The 23,741-nt window shown below is 42.1% G+C and overlaps 1 protein-coding gene across 3 annotated transcripts; it reads right to left on the bottom strand.

The window, feature by feature from the left end:
- Positions 1-18,895, bottom strand: LOC118360025 (potassium voltage-gated channel subfamily G member 1-like). 3 transcript variants are annotated; one of them, XM_052482404.1, is made up of 4 exons: positions 18,774-18,809; positions 18,034-18,104; positions 3,009-3,878; positions 1-1,647 (listed from the first exon to the last, which is right to left on the bottom strand). In XM_052482404.1, the coding sequence occupies exons 3-4, from the start codon at positions 3,795-3,797 to the stop codon at positions 874-876; spliced, it is 1,563 nt and encodes a 520-aa protein (XP_052338364.1). In that variant the 5' UTR covers positions 3,798-3,878; positions 18,034-18,104; positions 18,774-18,809; the 3' UTR covers positions 1-873. The 3 variants fall into 3 exon arrangements, with proteins under 3 accessions (XP_052338364.1, XP_035594948.1, XP_035594949.1); XM_035739055.2 differs by lacking the exon at positions 18,034-18,104 and having other exon boundaries at positions 18,774-18,895; XM_035739056.2 differs by lacking the exons at positions 18,034-18,104; positions 18,774-18,809 and having other exon boundaries at positions 3,009-5,991.
- Between the last annotated feature and the right edge of the window lie 4,846 nt (positions 18,896-23,741).

Genomic DNA, 23,741 nt, shown 5'->3' with positions numbered 1-23,741 from the left:
TTCAGTTGTAAATATTTAGCAACCGCCAGCATTATTTAGAAATACATTTTCAAGACATGGAGCACACAACAACTACGGACATATACATGTTTCTTCAATGTTTCATACATAAAATTGCATATGCAACCCCTAACAGTGCTGAGCACCAATACACCTCCAATATACCTAACTCTTAAGAAATATGGTTATGGACTGGACTCTTCACAATTGAGACACAAAAATGAATAAGAAATCAATCACATATTGCTAAATTGTTTACTCCATGTGTAACTCTGTGTTGTCTGTTCACACTGCTATGCTTTATCTTGGCCAGGTCGCAGTTGCAAATGAGAACTTGTTCTCAACTAGCCTACCTGGTTAAATAAAGGTGAAATAAAAAAAATAAATAAAAATAAAATATTACATATAGCTTATACTGTAGGTTATTTTGGATTTATGCATTTATGGAATATAATGTACTGTTATACAGCAAAATGTCAATGATCTAATAGGATTCATTACAATCTTCTTTCTGTTATTGTGCAGATCTTCTGGTTTCTGGGAATATTTCTGGCCTCTATTAACGCATAATGGCAGACAGAGATGACATCATCCAGAGAAGAATAATAAACTAAAACATTTTTAGCAGAGCATTGCCAGGTCCTCTTAACCCTTATTTGTTTCTCTCTCAGATTTTCTCTCCGTAGTCTCTGTGCTTTGTGTCCTTGATTTCTTTCTCTCATCATCCACAGTCATTTAGGTCGCTGTTCACAGATGAAGTTGACAAGTCCTAACCCCTCTTTTGTTTTATTCCCTCTGTGCTTCGTGTCCTTTAATTCTCCCTCCTCCACCTACTGTTTCTCCTACTGCTCCTCCTGCTCCTCCTCCTCCTCTTCAGTCATCCCGGTCCCTGGTCTTAGTGGAGCCACAGCTGGGGTAGTCACTCTCCAGCGACATGTTACTTCCCAGCCCACCCATCCTCCTGCGTAACAGGAAGTGTGTCCGTCTTTGCAGTAGCCTCTGCTGCTCCTGCTTCAGTTCCACGTAGGACCGGGAGAACGTATGAAAGATGGAGGTGACTGGGAATGCCATGAGAAGAATCCCGCTCAGGATACTGCTTAACGCCACCACCTGACCCGGGATGCTCCTCGGAACCATGTCCCCGTAGCCCACCGTTGTCATGGTAATGACAGCCCACCAGTAGGTGGCGGGGATACTGCTGAACTCGTGGGTGGCGGCCATCTCGTTCTCAATGAGGTAGAGCAGCGGGGAGAAGAGGGCAATGGCCACACAGAGGAAGAGGAGGAGCAACCCAAACTCCCGTGTGCAGCGCCGCGCCGTCAGCCCCAGAGTCTGCAGGCCCAAGGAGTGGCGGGCCAGTCGCATCACATATAGGATCCTCAGGGCGCGGAGGATACGGAGCACAAGGCCCACCTTATCCAGGTAACTACTTCCCGAACCCAGCTTCTTCTCCCCCTGGTAGCTGTCCACGACCAGGGTGATGTAGTAGGGCAGGATTGCCACCACGTCTATGAGGTTCAGAGGGCGCCTCAGGAAGGCTAGTTTGTCTCGGTCCTGGATGAAGCGCAGGGTGAATTCTAGGGAGAACCAGCCCACACACACCGTCTCCACAATGAAGATGTTGTAGCACATCTGGGAGCACTTGCCCTAAGAGACACGAGATACTGGTTATCACCTGTATATAAACATCTAGCATATACAGCAGTGTTCTATACACCAAGCCACAAGGTGTCTAGGCTTTTGTTCTGAACTCGTTCTTGACTTTTGGTTGTTGCGTGAGTAGTTTGACACTAGAGGGAGCTATGGTGCTGCCTAAAATCCAAGGTACGTCATTGAGGTATGCCAAATTCTATTCCTCAAATGTCATATTGTAGACTGCAGGGCATTGAACACAGACTCCATTCATTACAGCCCAAATGTTTTATGTTCACAGCTTGTTACCAATATGTTTTATGTTCTCTGTTCTCTGCTCAGACAGTTCTTGCACAGAGTGAGGTGCTGTGAAAGTACGTGTCGCTTTATTCAGCTACATAAAATATTTAAAAAATCTGTGTACTGAAACAAAACCATAAACAAATTCCTGAATTTAGTTAACACAAAATAATGCTCTCCAAGGCTGAAGGTTATGTACTATTTGGGAGATTGTTTCTTAGAAATAGTTTTTCGATTATGGATATTAAATTATTAACCAATTCCAAGCACATACGGTATGATATAAAGTGGCCTTTGAGTTGATTCTATTTCAGAAGAAAACATGCAGTATTATCACGAAACACTCCCACAGAGTAGGAAACAACTTATACCAGTGTATCATTTCTACACAGAGTGTACAATAAGCTTGTTCTCAGACAGAACAGCGTTTAGATAGCAAAATACTATTCTTCAATTGATTCTAACCATCTAACAATATAATCTATCAGGGATGCAATTTTGGAATGCTGTGCTCAGGCATCAGCCTTTGGAGCACCATCTAAAGTCCATCACCTCTGGGGTAATGAATTACCTTCTGGGTTACAAAATATGTTCCATGATGGTTACCACCAGATAACGGAGGCTAAAAATGAATTAATTGCTTTTGCTCCTGGAAGTACTCTCCTATAACTCACAGTGAAACCAGAGAAGTGCAGTGGTGTGTGTGTGTGTGTGTGTGTGTGTGTGTGTGTGTGTGTGTGTGTGTGTGTCACTCCAATTTTCTTTTTATCTGGCTACTGAGGCCAAAAAAAGAGGAATTACTGCAGTGATTCAAGTCAGCCATGTTCATGAGCATGTATATTCAATTCGAACTAGACTTTTCCAAATGTTTCAGATGTGTTTTCTTTGCAAATTATAGCCCATGCACATAATCCATTATTACTTTAACTTGACAAATGCTCTTTGTGCTTTACATTACAGCTCTGATATTCAAAATGTATTTTATTTTACAATTTCAAAGTGCAAGTTTTGTTATCAAGTGTCTGGGAAGTGTTGCCCTGTACTGAGGCCTCCTGGTCCTCAAAATTTCCACCTACTTGCTCCTCCTCCTCTCTCATAGCCGGCATGGTACTGATGGACAGGTTGACAGCTGTGATGGTGACAAACAGCACCGACAGACAGGCAAAGATCTTTCCTGGCAGGCCTGAGTGGGGCCGCTCCACCATGTCCCTCAGCTTGTTCATACAATGTCCCATCCGGGTCTCCGTAGCCAGGGCGGTGGAACCCCTACGGTGCCCGCTGTCCGTGTCCATCATCAGCTCCTCCTCCTCGTCCTCCTGGGCAGCCCGTTCCAACTCGTCACACTCATCCACCCGCTGGATGAGGCGGCGACGGCAGCACCACTCCAGGTTCTCTTCAGGGACCCCCCAGTAGTGCAGCTCCTCCCTGAAGGAGAGGGCACACATCTCCCTGAGGGACCGCAGCTTCCCAGCCCGCAGGAAAGTCAGGATGGTGCGGAAGGCACAGGGCGAGCGGTCGAAGAAGAACTCGTTTTGAGCGATGTCGTAATCATCGCAGACGCACATGATCTCGTCGAAGCTGCTGCAGAGGCGCAGCTGGCCCAGTCGGGACAGGGGGAAGTCCTCCAAGGTGGTCCAGGGTAGTTGATAACGCAGCCCACCCACGTTGATGATGACGTGGAGTTTATGTGTAGCGAAGAGCGAGGTAGCATTGGTGAGTAATTGGGCTCGTTTGTAGTAGGCCCCCTTGAGGGCCTCCTGCTCTGACAGGGGCGGGGGTTGAGGGAGGAGGAGGAGGGAGGCATCAGAGGCACAGCTCAGAGCGCTGTAGTCGTAGTCCGAGCCATCACCTGCCAGCAACGTCATCTTTACCTATACAGGAACAACCCCTCTACCTCCATCGCTGGTCACATCCCTGTGGTCGACCTTTCTCTGGCACATGCTTACCTTTAGAAGGAGAGGAAAGGACAAACACAAAATTCTATGTATCATTATTTCATAATCTCATATGCAAAGGGTACAGGTACTGGGTAGGCCTACATGTACTACAAAGGAACGTTCATAGATTGTTCTTTGTTGGATTGTGGGTTCCAGGACCAGGTTGAACTCTTTCCTGATTAAGATCGTTGTGTTCTTTGAGTGTTAAAGCCACCAACTGATCATATTAGACATTAAGTATTGAAAAATACTTTTGCTTGAAATTATGTTTTAAAATGTAGGATGTAGTATACATCAAACTCCAAGTTCTCCTCCACCTCACTGGAGTTGAAGTCAGACTCTGTCTGAAAAACAAACCGGTGACTCCAGAGTTCACTGTTCTGGTGAGAGACTTTTTGCTAACGCTACATCTTTTCATTTAACTGAATTACCGACATAACTTTGGTAGTGTAACTTGGTAGTTAGCTACAAAATACCGTCTCTGCTTTGACTTTTCTGGCTGGTAGCAAATACAAATTAGCTGGGAAGATAGCTAGCTGCTCGTCCTATGTCCACACAACTCGGTGGACATTTCTCGTTAGAAACTTTATTAACTGTTCTAACTTGTTTTTAGTAGCATTGGTATTCTTGGCATATTTGTTTAATGACTACCCATTATTATTTTTGATGTCAGTCAGTCATCCACAATATCTTGATTAAGATCGAAGATAATGTTGGTTAATGTAATAATGGTAGCTAGCTAGCTAGTATTCTATGTACTGTTCATATGGGGGAATGTACTTGCTAACAGAGAGGAAGAGGCAAAGCATCTTTGTTGCTAGTTAGAATTCTTTATTGACTTTATGTTTCCTGCAATTTAACTTAGAAGTTCATTCAAGTGGTCTGTTCATGTCACAGATGTAGTAGGCCTAAATCCTTTGACTTTTAAATAGGATAACATATTTTTCAATTTCAAGGATGTAATCAGGACAGTCGTGAAGAGGGCACGACAAAGCCTATTCACCCTCAGTAAACTAAAAATATTTGGCATGGGTCCTGAGATCCTCAAAAGGTTCTACAGCTGCAACATCGAGAGCATCCTGACTGGTTGCATCACTGCCTGGTACGGCAATTGCTCGGCCTCTGACCGCAAGGCACTACGGAGGGTAGTGCGTACGGCCCAGTACATCCCTGGGGCTAAGCTGCCAACCATCCAGGACCTCTACACCAGGTGGTCTCAGTGGAAGGCCCTAAAAACTGTCAAAGACCCCAGCCACCCCAGTCATAGACTGTTCTCTCTACTACCGCATGGCAAGCGGTACCGGAGTGCCAAGTCTAGGACAAAAGGCTTCTCAACAGTTTTTACCCCCAAGCCATAAGACTCCTGAACAGGTAATCAAATGGCTACCCGGACTATTTGCATTGTGTGCCCCCCCCAACCCCTCTTTTACGCTGCTGCTACTCTCTGTTTATCATATCTGCATTGTGTCCCGCCACCCACCACCCACCAACCCCTCTTTTACCCTACTGATACTCTCTGTTCATCATATATGCATTGTCACTTTAACCATATCTACATGTACATACTTCCTCAATCAGCCTGACTAACCGGTGTCTGTATGTAGCCTCGCTACTTTTATAGCCTCGCTACTATATATAGCCTGTCTTTTTACTGTTGTTTTATTTCTTTACTTACCTATTGATCACCTAATACCTTTTTTGCACTACTGGTTAGAGCCTGTAAGTTAGCATTTCACTGTAAGGTGAAACACACCTGTTGTATTCGGCGCACGTGACAAATAAACTTTGGTTTGATTTGATGTGACCATAATGTACAGTTAACACATAACAGATGTGGAATCATATGAAAAACTAAAAACATTAATAAATCATTGATTCCCTGTCTTTTCTCATTATATGTCACTAATAGGCAAAAGCCTCAATAAAATAAACCCTGTTACATGGGGCGGCAGGGTAGCCTAGAGGTTAGAGCGTTGGACTAGTAACTGAAAGGTTGCAAGTTCAAATCCCTGAGCTGACAAGGTACAAATCTGTCGTTCTGCCCCTGAACAGGCAGTTAACCCACTGTTCCTAGGTCGTCATTGAAAATAAGAATTTGTTCTTAACTGACTTGTCTAGGAAAATAAAGGAAAAATAAATAAATAAACTGGTTGGTTCTCGTTGGTTGATTGGTTGATTTTTAGATGCTTGAAACGGTTGCTGATTGTGATTGATTTCCCCTGTAATGCACTTAAAAGCTCTGTCTAATGGATAGGCAACATATGATTTCACTGTGATGTTGATGCTCGATGGACAACACCTGAAATGATCTGGGGTCTGGTTGTCTAATGGATGTAATTGTAGTGGATGCCACACATGCTGTTGATTCTTTACAGCCGTAGGGCAACCATGTATCATGTAGAGTCATGTAACTATGATAAACACTGGGGTGAGATGATAAATGTACTTGGAACGAAAACACTGGTGAGAACTTGGCAAGACTAATTCATAGCCGAAGGTGATATAGTTAAATTTACAGTACATGGGAATCAAGATCTTATAGCAAACTTCTATTTCAGGACTACTGCATAATGACACTGCATACACAGTACACACACTCACACACACACACACACACAGATACAAACACACAGACAGGTAGACCTAGACTCAGCAATGTGATATCATCATAAAGAGCAGAGTGACTTCCTGCTTACAAAAATGGATTTCTAATCTGCCAAGACTGACAATATTGGCTCTTCCCAATATGAACATTCATGCCACATTGGTTCAACAACATTGGACAAATGTAGTTGTTCTTGATGTCCCCCTACTTGTACATCATATGGCGGACCCCTATAACTTTTAGGCAGCTAAGCAGAGGCAACCCCAACCCCAGTACCCAGTTCTGTCACAACAAGTTGATCATTATCGTCTAATGATGCAACACTAAACCCACACTGTTGGTCCCTGTTACATAAAGATACCATGCACACATATTTGAACACGTTTACTCATCTAGATGAATTGATATAAACATAGCCAACCATTTTCTGTCAGAAAACATCTGCTATCCATTGCGTAACAGTTGCAGTGTAGTTTTTCCAGTGCTGCTTTGATTTTTTCAGACTATATGGTAGCTATAGCACTTAGGGATGGATTGATTGCATGTGATACTTAACACTTTTTACATTACGATCACCTCTTAGTTATACAGCCTCACTCTCTGCAACTATAAAGAATAGCCTTTTGAAATACTCCAATTTCCATCTTGCTGTGTGTGAAATGACTACCAATCCCACAATACAACACACGTTTTAGCTGTGAATAAAAAACCCATATGACAAAACGCATAAAAATTTATGTATCAGAGTGCGTCATGGTCAGTGAGTGGTCATTAGGTGTTTGCACTGTCAGTGCCTCAGGCCAATGATTACTTCTCTGTTTCCCACCTGTCACATTAGAGTGAACCACCCCAAGCGAAGCCAAAGATGATGTAGTACATTGACATTCACCTATTCCTCTCATTTAGCCTGCTTGGTTTCCCATGGGAGCAATCTGTGTTTTGTTTGCCACTGGTTGTTTCTAAAGAACAGAAGGGAAAAAGTATCTTAACTTCTTTGGTGTAGGGGGCAGTATTTTCACATCCGGATGAAAAGCGTGCCCAGAGTAAACTGCCTGCTACTCAGGCCCAGAGGCTAGGATATGCATATCATTAGTAGATGTGGATAGAAAACACTCTGAAGTTTCTAAAACTGTTTGAATGATGTCTGTGAGTATAACAGAACTCATATGGCAGGTGAAAACCTGTGAAAAGTCCAACCAGGAAGTGGGAAATCTGAGGTTTGTAGTTTTTCAAGAGATGCCTTTGCAATATTGTGCACTTGGATTACTGGACTAAACGCGCAAACAAAAAGGAGGTATTTGGACATAAAGATTAACTTTATCGAATAAAACATACATGTATTGTGTAACATGAAGTCGTATGAGTGCCATCTGATGAAGATCGTCAAAGGTTAGTGATTAATTTAATTGCTATTTCTGACTTTTGTGAGCCCTCTCTTTGGCTGGAAAATGGCTGTATGGTTTTCTGTGACTAGGCGCTGACCTAACATAATCGCATGGTGTCCTTTCGTAGTAAAACCTTTTTGAAATCGGACACTGTGTTTGGATTTACAAGACGTTTATCTTTAAAATGGTGTATATTACTTGTATGTTTGAGGATGTTTAATAATGGGAATTCTGTTGTTTTGAATTTGGCGCCCTGCAATTTCACTGGCTGTTGTCGAGGTGGGACGCTAGCATCCCACTTGTACCAGAGAGGTTAATAATACTACTAATAATGCACTTAATATGTATAGTGCTTTTCATTACAGTGTTGTCTTAAAGCTCTACATAGGCAAAAATATAAATAATTATAATAAAATACAATATGCAGTACATGTGGCACCGTGAGAGACATGGGCATAGATGTGGCTGAAGGATGCCCAGTTCAGCACCATGAACAGAGCCAGCCACCTCAGCACAGGAGACAGGTGTGCTCACTTCAGCACCATGGGCAGTGGCCCTGGCTGCAGCATAGTGGACAGCAGCACTGTGGAAAGCTGCACTGCCTTCGGCCCCAGGCCAGCTGAAGACAGCGCCACAGCTCTGCTCATCCAACACACCTGTGCAGGATTACTAATCAGCACACCTGCAAGGCATTCCCTAATCAACTGACTGGCACAAGAGTGCAGGCTGGACCTCACTCAAGTGAAGCAGTTAGGAAACTTTGTGGAGTAAAACTACAGAGACACTAAAAATCTTAGCAAGTAAAATCTGTCAAACTAAAAGCTAAAGTAAAAGCGTCTGAAACTTGAACTCTTTTGTTGTGTGTTTACTCATTGCCGCTTGTGTAGTTGGGCACACCCCACTCTTCCTGACAATAAACATTCTACGTTTTGAATCAAGGCAGGAAGTGGCAATAATATGTCCTAAAAGGACTTTCCAGATGAGGACTATATGAATGACAGTATGTAGAAATGTGTTTTAAGGCTGTTTTAAAAGTTCTCCATAGTACGAAGACGTGTCTTAGGGAATTGAAGCAATAGGGAGTTGCTAAGAGTCCGAGGTGGCTCATTGATAGAAATGAGGTCACTGATGTAGGTAGGCCTCAATCCATTCAAGGCTTTAAAACACTACGAGGATTATTTTAAAGTCAATCGTACAGTTGACCGGAAGCCAGTGGAGTTCAGCAAGGATGGGATTGTTGATTAATCCCTCTGGATAAGAGGGTCTGATAGATGACTCAAATGGAAATTTAAAGTGTATATCTGGATATGTTCGAGATGGGGTGAGGAGAAACATTTCGGTCACAATGAACAGCAGCTTGAATCTGCTCAACCACTTGAACATACTATACAGGCCACTTTTGTGATGGCCAATGACACTGCAGTTATTCTCAACAGCATTCAGCATTCTGGAGTACTCAAAACATATCACCAGTAGTGTGATAAATAGGCCATTTTAGTTTCAACAAACTGTCCTATCTGCTTACAAAATCCTAAATATCCAGTAAAATGAAATGGCCATTAAATTGGCTCATTTATTGATGCTCCAAGGATATTATACTGATAGATACCAATCTGGAAGAAACATTATTGTGAGACATTATTAAAATCCTTTCCACTTCTTTGCCCAAAGACAGTAAAAAGAACATTCCACTCTAAATTGCAGAACAATTATGTCTTCTTCATGCTCCAAAGATAAAATGATCAAATAAATGATCTTAAATTCCTCTCCTCTTCTTCGCCCAAAGACATGGATGGCAAAGACCGGATAGATAAAACCCTTCAATCGCTCTGGCACCGTTTGTTTTCTCTCTGGGGCCAGTAGTAACAGGTGGTCCTTTGGTCTGTTTCCAGTCACAGGAGCACCCGTGAAGTAGTTGTGTTTTGAACTCTACTGTGCCTTTAAACACCTCCTTGAGGGAGAGCTGTATCTCCCAGAAATCTCTGAGGAAGAGATGAAACAACACGGAGTCAGAGAATGTTTCTGTCTCCACCAGATCGCCTAAGGTCTATCCCTCTGTCGATGGGCCACTCCGTGCCGGTGCTATGCCGTGCTGTCTATCGCAGCTTTGCCAAAGGGCATGTTCTCTCCAGATTGCTTGTGAGTCACTGGCCTGGGCTGTGATTCTTTCTATCTGCAGAGCTCATGCTTCTCCAACTGTGCTTCGAGAAACTGACACTAACTGTCTTTGAAAAGCACTACCAGATTACACAGGACACTTCAAGTGTCTGAGAAACGCTATTACTGAAATGTTAGTTGTCTGTGGCTTCGAAATGTAACAGAAATACAGCAGATTTCCTACAGCGCCATGAGAATCTGACTCAAACTGCTTTGGAAATGTAGTGATAAACTCACTTCAAGTGTCTGAGAAAGGCTATAACTGAGATCCTGGTGTCGTGTTGTTCACGGCTTGGTAATGGACCAAATATAAAGTTGTTCAGGGGTGATCCTTATTTGGTGATATTTTCTCAATTCTGGCACACTTTAAATAAACATTGAAGTTTGTGTTAGCTTTCAGAGGCCATTGGTTTGGTCATGAGTAAAATATGTTTTGTTTTCAGATAAGTCTGTGTAAAAACAAGTACATTATAGTTGACTAATTATACAATGCTTAAATTCATCTTATCGAGTCCTTTTTGATCTATACACTCATATGTTACGTTTCAATCCAATGTCCACATTTTCCTAATCTCTTATAAATCAAATATTTACAATTCAATACTGAATCAATGTCTATGAAATTCAAAACTCAGGTTGAATTTGAATATGCAAATCATATACAGTGACAGTCAAAAGTTTGGACACACCTACTCATTCCAGGGTTTTTCTTTATTTTTACTATTTTACAAATCACTTGTGTTGTGTCAAGGTAGGTTTGGTAAACAGAAGAACAAGTCCATATTATGGCAAGAACAGCTCAAATAAGCAAAGATAATTGACAGTCCTTAAGTGTGCCTTGAATTCTAAATAAATCACTGACAGTGTCATCAGCCAAGCACCCCACACCATCACACCTCCTCCTCCATGCTTTACGGTGGGAACCACATGTGCAGAGATCATCCGTTCACATACTCTGCATCTCACAAAGACACGGCGGCTAGAACCCAACATCTCGAATTTGGACTCATCAGACCAAAGGACAGATTTCCACCGGTCTAATATCCGTTGCTCAAGTTTCTTGGCCCAAGCAAGTCTCTTCTTATTATTGGTGTCCTTTAGTAGTGGTTTCTTTGCAGCGATTTGACAATGAAGGCCTGATTCACACAGTCTCCTCTGAACAGTTGATGTTGAGATGTGTCTGTTACTTTAACTCTGTGAAACATTTATTTGGGCTGCAATTTCTGAGGCTGGTAACTCTAATGAACTTATCCTCTGCAGCAGAGTTAACTCTGGGTCTTCCTTTCCTGTAGCGGTCCTCATGGGAGCCAGTTTCATCATTGCGCGTGATGGTTTTTGCGTCTGCACTTGAAGAAACGTTCAAAATTCTTGAAATGTTCTGTATTCACTGACCTTCATGTCTTAAAGTAATTAACCAGCATGGCTACCACAGCATTCTGTAGCAATTCGCCATCCCATCTGGTTTGCATTTGGTGGGAATATCATTTGTTTTTCAACAGGACAATAACCCAACACACCTCCAGGCTGTGTAAGGGCAATTTGACCAAAAAGGAGAGTGATGGAGTTCTGCATCAGATGACCTGGCCTCCATAATCACCCGACCTCAACCCAATTGAGATGGTTTGGGATGAGTTGGACTGCAGAGTGAAGGAAAAACAGCCAACAAGTGCTCAGCATATGTGGGAACTCCTTCAAGACTTTTGGAAAAACATTCCAGGTGAAGCTGGTTGAGAGAATGCCGGGAGTGTGCAAAGCTGTCATCAAGGTAAAGGTTGGCTACTTTGAATAATCTAAATCCTTTGATTTGTTTAACACTTTGTTTAATGTTGGTTACTACATGATTCCGTATGTGTTATTTCATAGTTTTGATGTCTTCACTATTATTATACAATGTAGAAAATGTAAAAAATTAAGAAAACCTTTGAATGATTAGGTGTGTTCAAACTTTTGAGTGGTGTTGTATATTTCTTTAGTAATATTCGTTACTTTTTATTCGTTTTGTATTCTCTGTCATTATTTAATAATCCTGTCTATGTGGTGTGAGTAGAGTGGTAACTATTTTTCACCCTCTACTACTACTTTGCCAAAATTGATCAAAACAAGTCTGCTTGGGGGACTGGGTCCCTGTTTTTCTAATGGCTTGTGTGCTCTCCTCTCCTGGGAGGACTATCCTTCCCATCAACCCAGTAACAGTGTCTACTACTGTAGACCGAAAACCATTTGTTTTTGACCCCGATCTCAAATGCGTGGTGCAAGTAGGCTATTCAAGATGACAACAGTATACAGCCTGGCCTGGAGTCTTACAGTCTCCTCTAATGACCATTCAGACCACATAATGACCATCTGAACAACATTGTTTTCCTTTAGAAACCCATCTAACTTAATGAACTCGAAGTGAGTAGTGTTGAAATGGACTTCTGACCACAGAAATACTGAGCCAATACTCTGTCTCTGTCCCTCTTGCTCGCTCTCTCCCTCTCTGTTTTCAAATCTGTTTTTTTTTAATGCAGGCAAGATTCAATGCCTGGAGCAAACCTTACATTGTAAGACCTATGCCAACAGAAACTCCGGCAGGAATTGCGGAATAGAAAAAAATACCCTTTTCTGGTGTAAGTGGGTGGATTTAATAAATACGGACTACATTGGAACAAGAAATATCTCAAGGGATGTAATTGCCTTGCTAGCCCTCACCGTGGTCCACAATATCCAAATGTGATTTACTTTATTATTAATCCACACCATAATTTAATACTTTTACTTTATATCTTTCATATAACCAACAGTTGGTTTCATACAGTATATCGTATATTTTACATACTGTACTACCATCTTTATCTTTCCTGTCACTCTTATTTTAAAAGAAAATCCTGGGGCAGTGCAGCGCTAGCTGTGCCACCAGAGACTCTGGGTTTGCGCCCAGGCTCTGTCGCAGCCAGCCTCGACCGGGAGGTCCGTGGGTCGACGCACAATTGGTCTAGCGTCGTCCGGGTTAGGGAGGGTTTGGCTGGTAGGGATATCCTTATCTCATCGCGCACCAGCGACTCCTGTGGCGGGCCGGGTGCAGTGCACGCTAACCAAGGTAGCCAGGTGCACGGTGTTTCCTCCGACACATTGGTGCGGCTGGCTTCCGGGTTGGAGGCTCGCTGTGTTAAGAAGCAGTGCGGCTTAGTTGGGTTGTGTTGTGTTTCGGAGGACTCATGACTTTCGACCTTTGTCTCTCCTGAGCCCGTACGGGAGTTGTAGCGATGAGACAAGATAGTAATTACTAAAAAAAATTGGATACCACGAAATTGGGGAGAAAAGGGGGTAAAAAATATATTTTTAAAGGAAAATCCTTTATGCCATCTTTCTAATTTATGTGTGTAGTGGGGAACCTTTCGACGCAAAGCCTATGGAGATGTCCTTTCTTGCAGTTGCAGTTGTCTTTCCTTCAGTAGATTCTTTCCACTCTCAGCAAATGTCAGGCCGCTAATGGGAATTATTGAACTTTTACCATTTTCTCCATTAATCTTAGTGTTCCGTCCTTGTCCTTCTTCGTGCCCTCTGGACTACCCAGACAGAAACTGAGAAGACACTGCCAATTCCTCCTTTTCTGCCTGGCTGCTTCATATTATGCCTCATCACTCCTCCTCATCCCCTTAAGACACCACACCGTGACTGACAATATTTTGGGTAGCACCCAAATGCTCACCCTCAACCCTACACCTTCCACCCTCCACCTTAACGTAACCTCCATATTCTTCTTTCTGAAGTGTCTTGACTTACTACGGCACTGGTTTGGAATAGAGAGTAGTTTTCCCTGTCATATTTAAGTGATCATTAGGCTACAGAACTGGGAACATAATTGGCTAATGGACAACACTTGGGGAATTCTGCTCATAATCTACTGTATCTTTCTGCCCAAGAAACTTAGATTTTCATGTAAATTGTAGAGAGTACCTCTCAATCTTCATAATATAGATTAATTATGCCTGTAAAAGGACATTTGTAAAGCAAAATGTAGTTTCTATCTAGCTATATGAGGTAAGTATTCCTATCTTGTTCTCATGGGTTTGGTTGTTATGCATATGGTTTCTTTCTTGCCCATCCACATTTTCTGTGATCTCTTTGTTTGATATCACACTCTCTGAGTTGGAAAGTAAACTCACATATGGAACAGAACACAACTTTAGATTGCGTAATGATTACACAAGATCTCAGCTGTGAGACTGTGTGCATTACATAACCACACATTAGTATCCTGTTATAGTACTGTCCATACCTGTCTCGGACGGCACAGGGTATGCATGTTTAATTAAGGTTCAATTGACCCTAATCCTGCTCTTCACTGCTAAAAGAGTCCCAGTAGGGATGTGCACAGACAGACAGTCTGATGTTTGATGTTCATGAAGAGAGCTGCCTGTCCTGTCTGTCCTGTCACTGCAGGGACAGAGCCAGACCCCACTACAGGCCTCATTGGGATGGTCTGGCAGGGAGGACATTGAACGACAGATAAAAGAGAGATGGGGGGGGGATGAGAGATGGATCGTTTTGGACTAAAAATGAGAGAAAAAAACAACATACAGTCTTTCTGGAAGCCCTTATTAGATTTGTGTCAGCCTGAACAGAGAGGAGAAACTACTTAAGTTGATGGGATGGATTAACAAGATCTGGGCTCTAGGAAATTACAACAGGGGACAAAGTTGTTTTGTGTGGAGTTGAGTGAAGGCGAGCATTTTCTGCAGAGGTAGCAAATAGAATGGTAGTGAGTCAAAGGGAAAAGTTGTTTTGTGCGGTGTTGAGTGAAGACTGGTACTTTCACCAGTGGTACTGGTAGCCAATACGATCGTTTTGATCGAGTGGTTAGTGACTCAAAAAGATGGCCAGTAGATTCCTCTGTCAATTAAAATCTGCTGTCAGCAAGGATTTGTACTGTAACATGTTATTGTAGAAAAGGATATGTCTAATGCTGTTTAATGTCTAAATGTCTAATGCTGTTTAAATGCACATCATTTTTTATGTAAGCTTCTGTCTGCTTACTGTTCAGCCAGTGTTGGTTTGCACAAATTACTCAGACCCAAAATATCTAAATCATTCTAGATGGGAGATTTGTACTGTACATCAATTGCTATAGAATATTTAATGCTGGAACTAACCAACGTTTTAAGGCACTCAACTCAAGTTATGTGAAAATGGGGGAAGAGTGAAGTATTTTGCTCTCCAATCACACACCACCTATGCCAGCCTAATTTGTGTCGACAGTTAGCCCTGACCAGAGAGCAGAAAGGGCTCTGTAGACTATTTTCCTCAGGTGCATTGAGAATGTAAGTTAATTAATGCCGTTAAAATGGCGACTCTGCGGTCTGATCTAATGACATGCAAGGACTTGTCGCTCAGGTCCTCCACTTCTAAAGACATCTGGGAATAAGCAGATTATATTTACTCTTGCACTGGCCCAGTCGGAGTGGAATGGGGGAGCATGACTGCCATAGATGTAAATACAAGAAAGTCATTAGTTCATCTCATTCAAATCGGAATGACCTTGCAGAGTGGGTGAAATAGATCTATAGATTACACAACATACATCATAAAGGGGTCTGAAGAAAGAACTTGCATTTTGTGCACGATTGCATTTGAGGAAAACCAAGGTCAGATTATTGGTAGTATCACAATTGATTAATGACCCTCTTACATATGTGATCCAACAACAGTGGTGCTAGTAAATCAACGCAGCTCTTATTGCTTCCCTTCTTAGGTCTGGTATTGCTCATAATTTGCCATTAATCAATTTCCAGTAGTGGCTTTCAGAGATGTAATCAAGGTTTTGAGCATTGCTTCGTTCGTGTTGCCGGTTGCAACTAAATATAGAACATCTGTGTAGGGGTTTACAGTGTAGAGCAGAAATATGTTAGGTACTGTATGTAGAGTGTGGAAATGCCTAAAGCAGCCAAAAGTCTCTTCGCTCCTTATGCATAGACTCGACATTCATGTAGTCAGACTGATATATCTATCAATGTCTGTCTAACTTGTGTCTCCAAGCCCTGAATACATCAATGTAGCGGGTCTCTACACTTACAACCAAATATGGGGAACTGTGGGCAAGGAGCATGATAAAACATTGTTATGAGTTTTTGACTCCAGAAACATATATTATATTGAGTGACCTATCTGTCAATCAATAGTATTCACTCTCTAATGTTTAATACGTCTGTCAGACTGTGAAATTACTAGGTACCAATAATGCATTGTGTCTTGTGAAGCTCGGCGTTACTCTGGACGCTGACCTCTCTTTTGACGAAAATATCAAGACTGTTTCAAGGACAGCTATTTTCCATCTATGTAACATTGCAAAAATCAGAAACTTTCTGTCCAAAAATGATGCAGAAAAATGTATCCATGCTTTTGTTACTTCTAGGTTAGACTACTGCAATGCTCTACTTTCCGGCTACCTGAATAAAGCACTAAATAAACTTCAGTTAGTGCTAAATACAGCTGCTAGAATCCTGACTAGAACCAAAACATTTGATCATATTACTCCAGTGCTAGCCTCCCTACACTGGCTTCCTGTCAAGGCAAGGGCTGATTTCAAGGTTTTACTGCTAACCTACAAAGCATTACATGGGCTTGCTCCTACCTATCTCTCTGATTTGGTCCTGCCGTACATACCTACACGTACGCTACGGTCACAAGACGCAGGCCTCCTAATTGTCCCTAGAATTTCTAAGCAAACAGCTGGAGGCAGGGCTTTCTCCTATAGAGCTCCATTTTTATGGAATAGTCTTTCTACCCATGTGAGAGACGCAAACTCGGTCTCAACCTTTAAGTCTTTACTGAAGACTCATCTCTTCAGTGGGTCATATGATTGAGTGTAGTCTGGCCCAGGAGTGTGAAGGTGAACGGAAAGGCTCTGGAGCAACGAACTGCCCTTGCTGTCTCTGCCTGGCCGGTTCCCCTCTTTCCACCTGGGATTCTCTACCTCTAACCCTATTACAGGAGCTGAGTCACAGGCTTACTGGTGCTCTTTCATGCGATCCCTAGGAGGGGTGCGTCACTTGAGTGGGTTGAGTCACTGGTGTGATCTTCCTGTCTGGGTTGGCGCCCCCCCTTGTGTTGTGCCGTGGCGGAGATCTTTGTGGGCTATACTCGGCCTTGTCTCAGGATGGTAAGTTGGTGGTTGAAGATATCCCTATAGTGGTGTGGGGGCTGTGTTTTTGGCAAAGTGGGTGGGGTTATATCCTTCCTGTTTGGCCCTGTCCGGGGGTATCATCGGTTGGGGCCACAGTGTCTCCTGACCCCTCCTGTCTCAGCCTCCAGTATATATGCTGCAGTAGTTTATGTGTCGGGGGGTTAGGGTCAGTTTGTTATATCTGGAGTACTTCTCCTGTCTTATCCGGTGTCCTGTGTGAATTTAAGTATGCTCTCTCTAATTCTCTCCTTCTCTCTTTCTTTCTCTCTCTCGGAGGACCTGAGCCGTAGGACCATGCCTCAGTGGCCAGACCTGGCATGATGCCTCCTTGCTGTCCCCAGTCCACCTGGCCGTGCTGCTGCTCCAGTTTCAACTGTTCTGCCTGCGGCTATGGAATCCTGACCTGTTCACCGGACGTGCTACCTGTCCCAGACCTATTATTTGACCATGCTGGTCAGTTATGAACATTTGAACATCTTGGCCATGTCCTGTTATAATCTCCACCCGGCACAGCCAGAAGAGGACCGGCCACCCCTCATAGCCTGGTTCCTCTCTAGGTTTCTTCCTAGGTTTTGGCCTTTCTAGGGAGTTTTTCCTAGCCAACGTGCTTCAACACCTGCATTGCTTGCTGTTTGGGGTTTTAGGCTGGGTTTCTATACAGCACTTTGAGATATCAGCTGATGTACGAAGGGCTATATAAATAATTCAGATTTTATTTTGATTTGAAGCTTAAAGTCTTTTTGGCCCTTTTGAATAGAACATGTACTATATTTTCTGTATGTTGCTCGGATGCTACAGCTACGGAAGTTCAACAAAATCTGGCAAATACATTTTCTTTTTAAAGTGACTTACCATGTACCATATGTAGTATATCGGCCACTCTATTCCCATGTAGTGATCTACGGTATGCTAATCATAGTCATCTGTCAGAGACATGGAGATGGAGCGATAACATTATAATAAATGAACAGATGGGACCCATTGGATACAATCAGAGTGGACAGTAGCTAAAATGTTAATGGCCCTTGAAGAACAGTATATCATTCATATTAAATTCAAAAACCTGAGGGGAAATGTAAACTTGCAGTATATACACGTAGCTACTGTACATGTGAAAATATCAATGTGTGCAAGAGTATCATTATAAAAACGTCATAATTGTGTCATCTGAATTATGACGTTTTTATAATGATACTCTTGCACACATTGATATTTTCACATGGTTGACTCATTTTTTCCAACTAACTGTTGCTGAATATAAAAACATGCTCGTTAGATAAACATGATCATAATCATGGCAACTGTGGGGGTGATTAGTACATTAGCAATTCTAATATTACACCACTCAATGGTTTATCATGTGTTATACTGAAAATTACAACAAATTACAGCCCCTATAATGTTGATAGGGTGGTCAGCATCAACAGATGCACACTTACTGAAGTCTTGGTGAATACTGATAGCACTTAGTTGATACCGCCATGCATTTTACTGTTACATGAGCTGTCAAAAGGGATTGATATACGTTACAGTATGTGTATTAACATCCTCTGAGATGAGGTAAATAAGAACAAATATGATGAAATACTCACTGTGGTCGCGTATCAGTTCTTCCCACAGCTGTGAGTTTTAGTTCGTACAAAGTGATCAGAAAAACAAGAAAACCTGAAGTCCTAACTGTTGCTGTCGCTTCTGCATCGAACACCAACTCTGCTCTCTCTGCGCACAGGAACAAGGCTTATAGAGTACTAGCAGGCTATTTGATGATCATGAGCAACAGGCTATAGGCTCCCCCTTCCTCTCTACATCAACAGCTAGTCTCGCAGCTCTGACATCACAGGTGGGATGTGCTATTCTGACATTATTCTGAGAGCTTTTCACAGAAATCCACAGCAACCAGCATCTAACTGGTGAGCATAGCGGAGGGTTCCACCTTCGAAACAGGAATAATCACTCATGTGGACAGTTTATATTTATACAGCTCCGGGCGGCAGGTATCCTAGTGGTTAGAGCGTTGGACTAGCAACCGTGAAGGTTGCAAGATCGAATCCCTGAGCTGAAAAGGTACAAATCTGTTGTTCTGACCCTGAACAAGACAGTTAACCCACTGTTCCTAGGCTGTCATTGAAAATAAGAATTTGTTCTTAACTGACTTGCCTAGTTAAATAAAGATATATATATAAATTGCGACCCCTGAAGTTACCCTCCTGAGGTTCACATAGTGTGGTTCCTCATCACTCTTGTGTACTCCGACAGCTGTCACTGTGTCCAGAGTTAGTGGTTGGTGTAGGTACAGTCGACCATTGTCAATGTACAAAAAAAGTGTTATTTTTTCACTGTCAGATACCCTCTTCCTCCATCCTATTCTCTATGTCCATTTCAAAATGTTACAGATATAGCCTACTATCTTAATTTGACCAGTTTCTCAGCAGGAAAATAATCCTGCAGCAACAGGAAATGTGAATTATTATGTGGATTGTAATTGTTCAAATTGCTCAAACCCTAATTGCTCAAACCATACACCCCAACCTGAGCACTCCGTTCTGGCGCCTCTGGTCTCTTGGCCCTCCCACCCAGCTCCTGTTCAGCCCAGTCCAAGCTCTTCTCTGTCCTGGTCAATGGTGGAACCATCTTCCCCCTGAAGCTAGGACAGCAGAGTCCCTGCCCATCTTCAAAAAGCACCTGAAACCCTACCTCTTCAAATAGTATCTTAAATAAAAAAAACCTCCTCACCTCAACTGACCCCCCCCAACACAATTGCACTTGGACCCCCCCTAGCTCTGACTTTGCGGATAGCTACTTTATTGAGGAAAAGTGTACCTACTATGCCTGTGATGTACTTGTCCCACCTAACTATTCTAAGATGAATGCACTAACTGTAAGCCGCTGGTTTGCTGGAAAATTCTCTGCAAAAACAGATCAGATTAAGATAACTTTTTCCACATTTTGTAGTGTTACAGCCTGAATTCAAAATGGATTGAATATATATTTTTTCTTCACACATCTACACACAATATATCCATAATGACAAAGTGAAAACATGTTTTTGGAAATGTATTGAAAATGAAATAAAGACATATCTAATTTATATGTCTAAGAACAGCCCTTAGCCGTACACCACAACCACCTGAAGTGCCACATTTCTATTATAAACTGGTTAACCAACGTAATAGCAACAGTAAAAATAAATGTTTTGTCATACCCCTGGTATAAGGTCTGATATACCACAGCTTTCAGCCAATCAGCATTAAGGGCATAAACAATAAAGGCCATTTAGAACTTAACATGAATTTGGAACTTAGAGTATTATATAGAGTACCAGTCAAAAGTTTGGACACACCTACTCATTCAATGTTTTGCTTTTTTTGTGACTATGTTCTACATTTTCTACACAAAATTATGAAATAGCACATATGGAATCATGTAGTAACCAAAAAAGTGTTAAACAAATCAAAATATATTTTATGCTTTAGAATCTTCAAAGTAGCCACCTTTGCCTTGATGACAGTTTTGCACACTCTTGGCATTCTCTCAACCAGCTTCACCTGGAATGCTTTTCCAAAGGTCTTGAATGGGTTCGCACATATGCTGAGCACTTGTTGGATGCTTTTCCTTCACTCTGCGGGCCAACTCATCCAAAACTATCTCAACTGGTGTCACGACTCCGACCGAAGGTGGCTCCCATTCGGGTGGTGCTCGGCGGTAGTCGTCGCCGGCCTACTAGCTGCCACTGATTCTTTTCTCCCCCTCCTTATGTGTTTATTGAGTACACCTGGTTTGAGTTGGTTATAATTAGTGAGGCTTTATTAGTCAGCCGGCCCGCCTGTTTTTTTGTGCGGGATTGATTATTGTAACCCTGGTGTTTGCATTAGATGTACATGTTTGTGTACTTAGTGCTAGACTGTTTTTGTTTCCCTGTGTCTGGGGCATTTGGTTTGAGCACCCGTAAGTGGGGTAACCGTAGTTCACCATGTGTACATTAAAAAAAGCACTTTATTGAACTCTGCTTTCCTACGCCTGATTTCACCCTCACGACACCCAGGACCTTACAACTGGGTTGAGGTTGGGTTATTGTGGAGGCCAGGTCTACTGCTGCAGCACTCTATAACTCCCCTTCTTGGTCAAATAGCCCTTACACAGCCTGGAGGTGTGTTGGGTCATTGTCCTGTTTATTATTATTATATTATATTATTGTCCTGTTGAACAACAAAAGATCCCACTAAGAGCAAACGAGATGCATATTGCTGCAGAATGCTGTGGTAGCCATGCTGGTTAAGTGGGCCTTGAATTCTAAATAAATCACAGACAGTGTCACCAGCCAAGCACCCCCACACCTCCTGCTCCATGCTTCATGCTGGGAACCACACATGCGTAGATTATCCGTTCACCTGCTATGCGTCTCACAAAGACACAGTGATTGGAACCAGAAATCTCCAATTTGGAATCATCAGACCAAAGGACAGATTTCCACCGGTCTAATGTCCATTGATCGTGGTTCTTGGCCCAAGCAAGTCTCTTCTTATTATTGGTGTCCTTTAGTAGTGGTTTCCTTGCAGCAATTTGACCATTAAGACCTGATTCACGCAGTCTCCTCTGAACAGTTGATGTTGAGATGTGTCTGTTACATGAACTCTGTGAAGCATTTATTTGGGCTGCAATTTCTGAGGCTGGTAACTCTCAAAAACGTATCCTCTGCAGCAGAGGTAACTCTGGGTCGTCCTTTCCTGTAGCGGTCCTCATGAGAGCCAGTTTCATCATTGCGCTTGATGGTTTTTGCGACTGCACTTGATTGACTGACCTTCATGTCTTAAAGTAATGATGGACTGTCATAATATGAACTTGGTACCAAATAGGGCTATCTTCTGTATACCACCCCTACCTTGTCACAACACAACTGATTGGCTCAAACGCGTTAAGAAGGAAAGAAATTCCACACCTGTATTTTGAATTGCATTTCAGGTGACTACCTCATGAAGCTGGTTGAGAGAATGTCAAGAGTGTGCAAAGCTGTCATGAAGGAAAATGGTGGCTACTTTGAAGTATCTCAAATAGAAAATATATTTTGATTTGTTTATTACTTTTTCGGATACTACATGATTTCATATGTGTTATTTCATAGTTTTGATGTCTTCACTATTATTCTACAATGTGAAAAATAGTTTTTAAAAATAAATAAAAACCTTGGAATGAGTAGGTGTGTCCAAACTTTTGACTGGTAATGTAGGTAGAGAGCATTGAACAGAACAAGACTATGTCAATAACAAAATGTGGACAAAAATGCAGATAATTCCAAATGTTTATACTTTTTTGGGCCTATTCCAATTTCTTTTCTCTGCTCTGCTTGACAGAAACTAAGCTTTGGTGTTTGGTTAATTGAATAATTCCAAACAGAACTGAGAAAGTGCCGATGTTGCCAGTAGTGGTGCGTGGGTAACATCACTTGGGAAGCCCGAAAAAAAAGCCATTTTATTGGCTGTGTGTTGTGATAATTGCATTGTTTGCTCTATAACATGTTAGTTAATATGCCTTGCGACTGTGATATGTAGGCCTAAGGCCAAGACAAAACCGGAGAGCAACCTCTGTCCAGTGAAGTCCACAAAGCATATTGCATGTAACAAACAGTTACATGACCTACAGCATGGTCCAGCAAGTTAATGTTTCCAACATTGTTGGACTACTCAACAACTATTGATTTAGAACCACAGAGAGTTACCGCAAGTCACAAATAAAACAGGACCTACCTCCATTATTCCAGGACCATTTCAACATCATCAAATCCCCTATGGTAACAGCGACAACTAAAAGATACCAAAAACTATTCCAATCAACGTAAGACAAATATGATGTGGCTGTCCATGGTTCTGATTTGTGTGTGTGTGTGTGCGTGTGTGCATTCATGCAAGTAGAAAAAACACAACGACTCACCCTACTCGTAGAAACGCTCTAGAAACCAGCTCTCTGTCTCCCCTCGTGTTCATTAAAACAATGACAAAATATCCTGGAAATCAAATTCCACCTGTCTTTATTCCTCAATGTTTATGCATGTTGACAATGAATATAATGAATCAAACTATTCAGTACACTAAAGTAAATGTATATTGACACATGTATTACATCTAGGGCTAATTCTAATACAAACATATGAATATTAAAGAGCAAGAATGCTTTGAACATGTTTTTCTACATAATTCAATTGGACATTCAATAAGCAGGGATTTTCTGTCTAACATACAGGACAAAAAAAACGACTTACGAAAGTCTGTTTATCAAGCTTTCTCTAGACCGAAATACAAAACAATCAATTAGTTACAAGTTGGTTTTGTGTCCTCTATTTGAGATTTATTGGCACGTTGACTCGCTGCCATTTGCCCTCCCTTTTTATTGCAATTTTAATGACAAAATTAGGAACCAGTGGTAAACTCAATTCCCCTCCAAACCAACGGGGCTGGAGCAGAAACTCATTTGAGCAGCGTGGAGATAGTGACATGTCTGAGAACCATATGTCTGACCATGCTGGAGTAATATAACCTGCTCTGCGCACAAAAACAACAGCATACAAA

This window comes from Oncorhynchus keta, chromosome 27, assembly GCF_023373465.1.
Source record: "Oncorhynchus keta strain PuntledgeMale-10-30-2019 chromosome 27, Oket_V2, whole genome shotgun sequence".
Classification (NCBI taxonomy): domain Eukaryota; kingdom Metazoa; phylum Chordata; class Actinopteri; order Salmoniformes; family Salmonidae; genus Oncorhynchus; species Oncorhynchus keta.
This window is presented reverse-complemented; position numbering and strand designations above follow the sequence as displayed.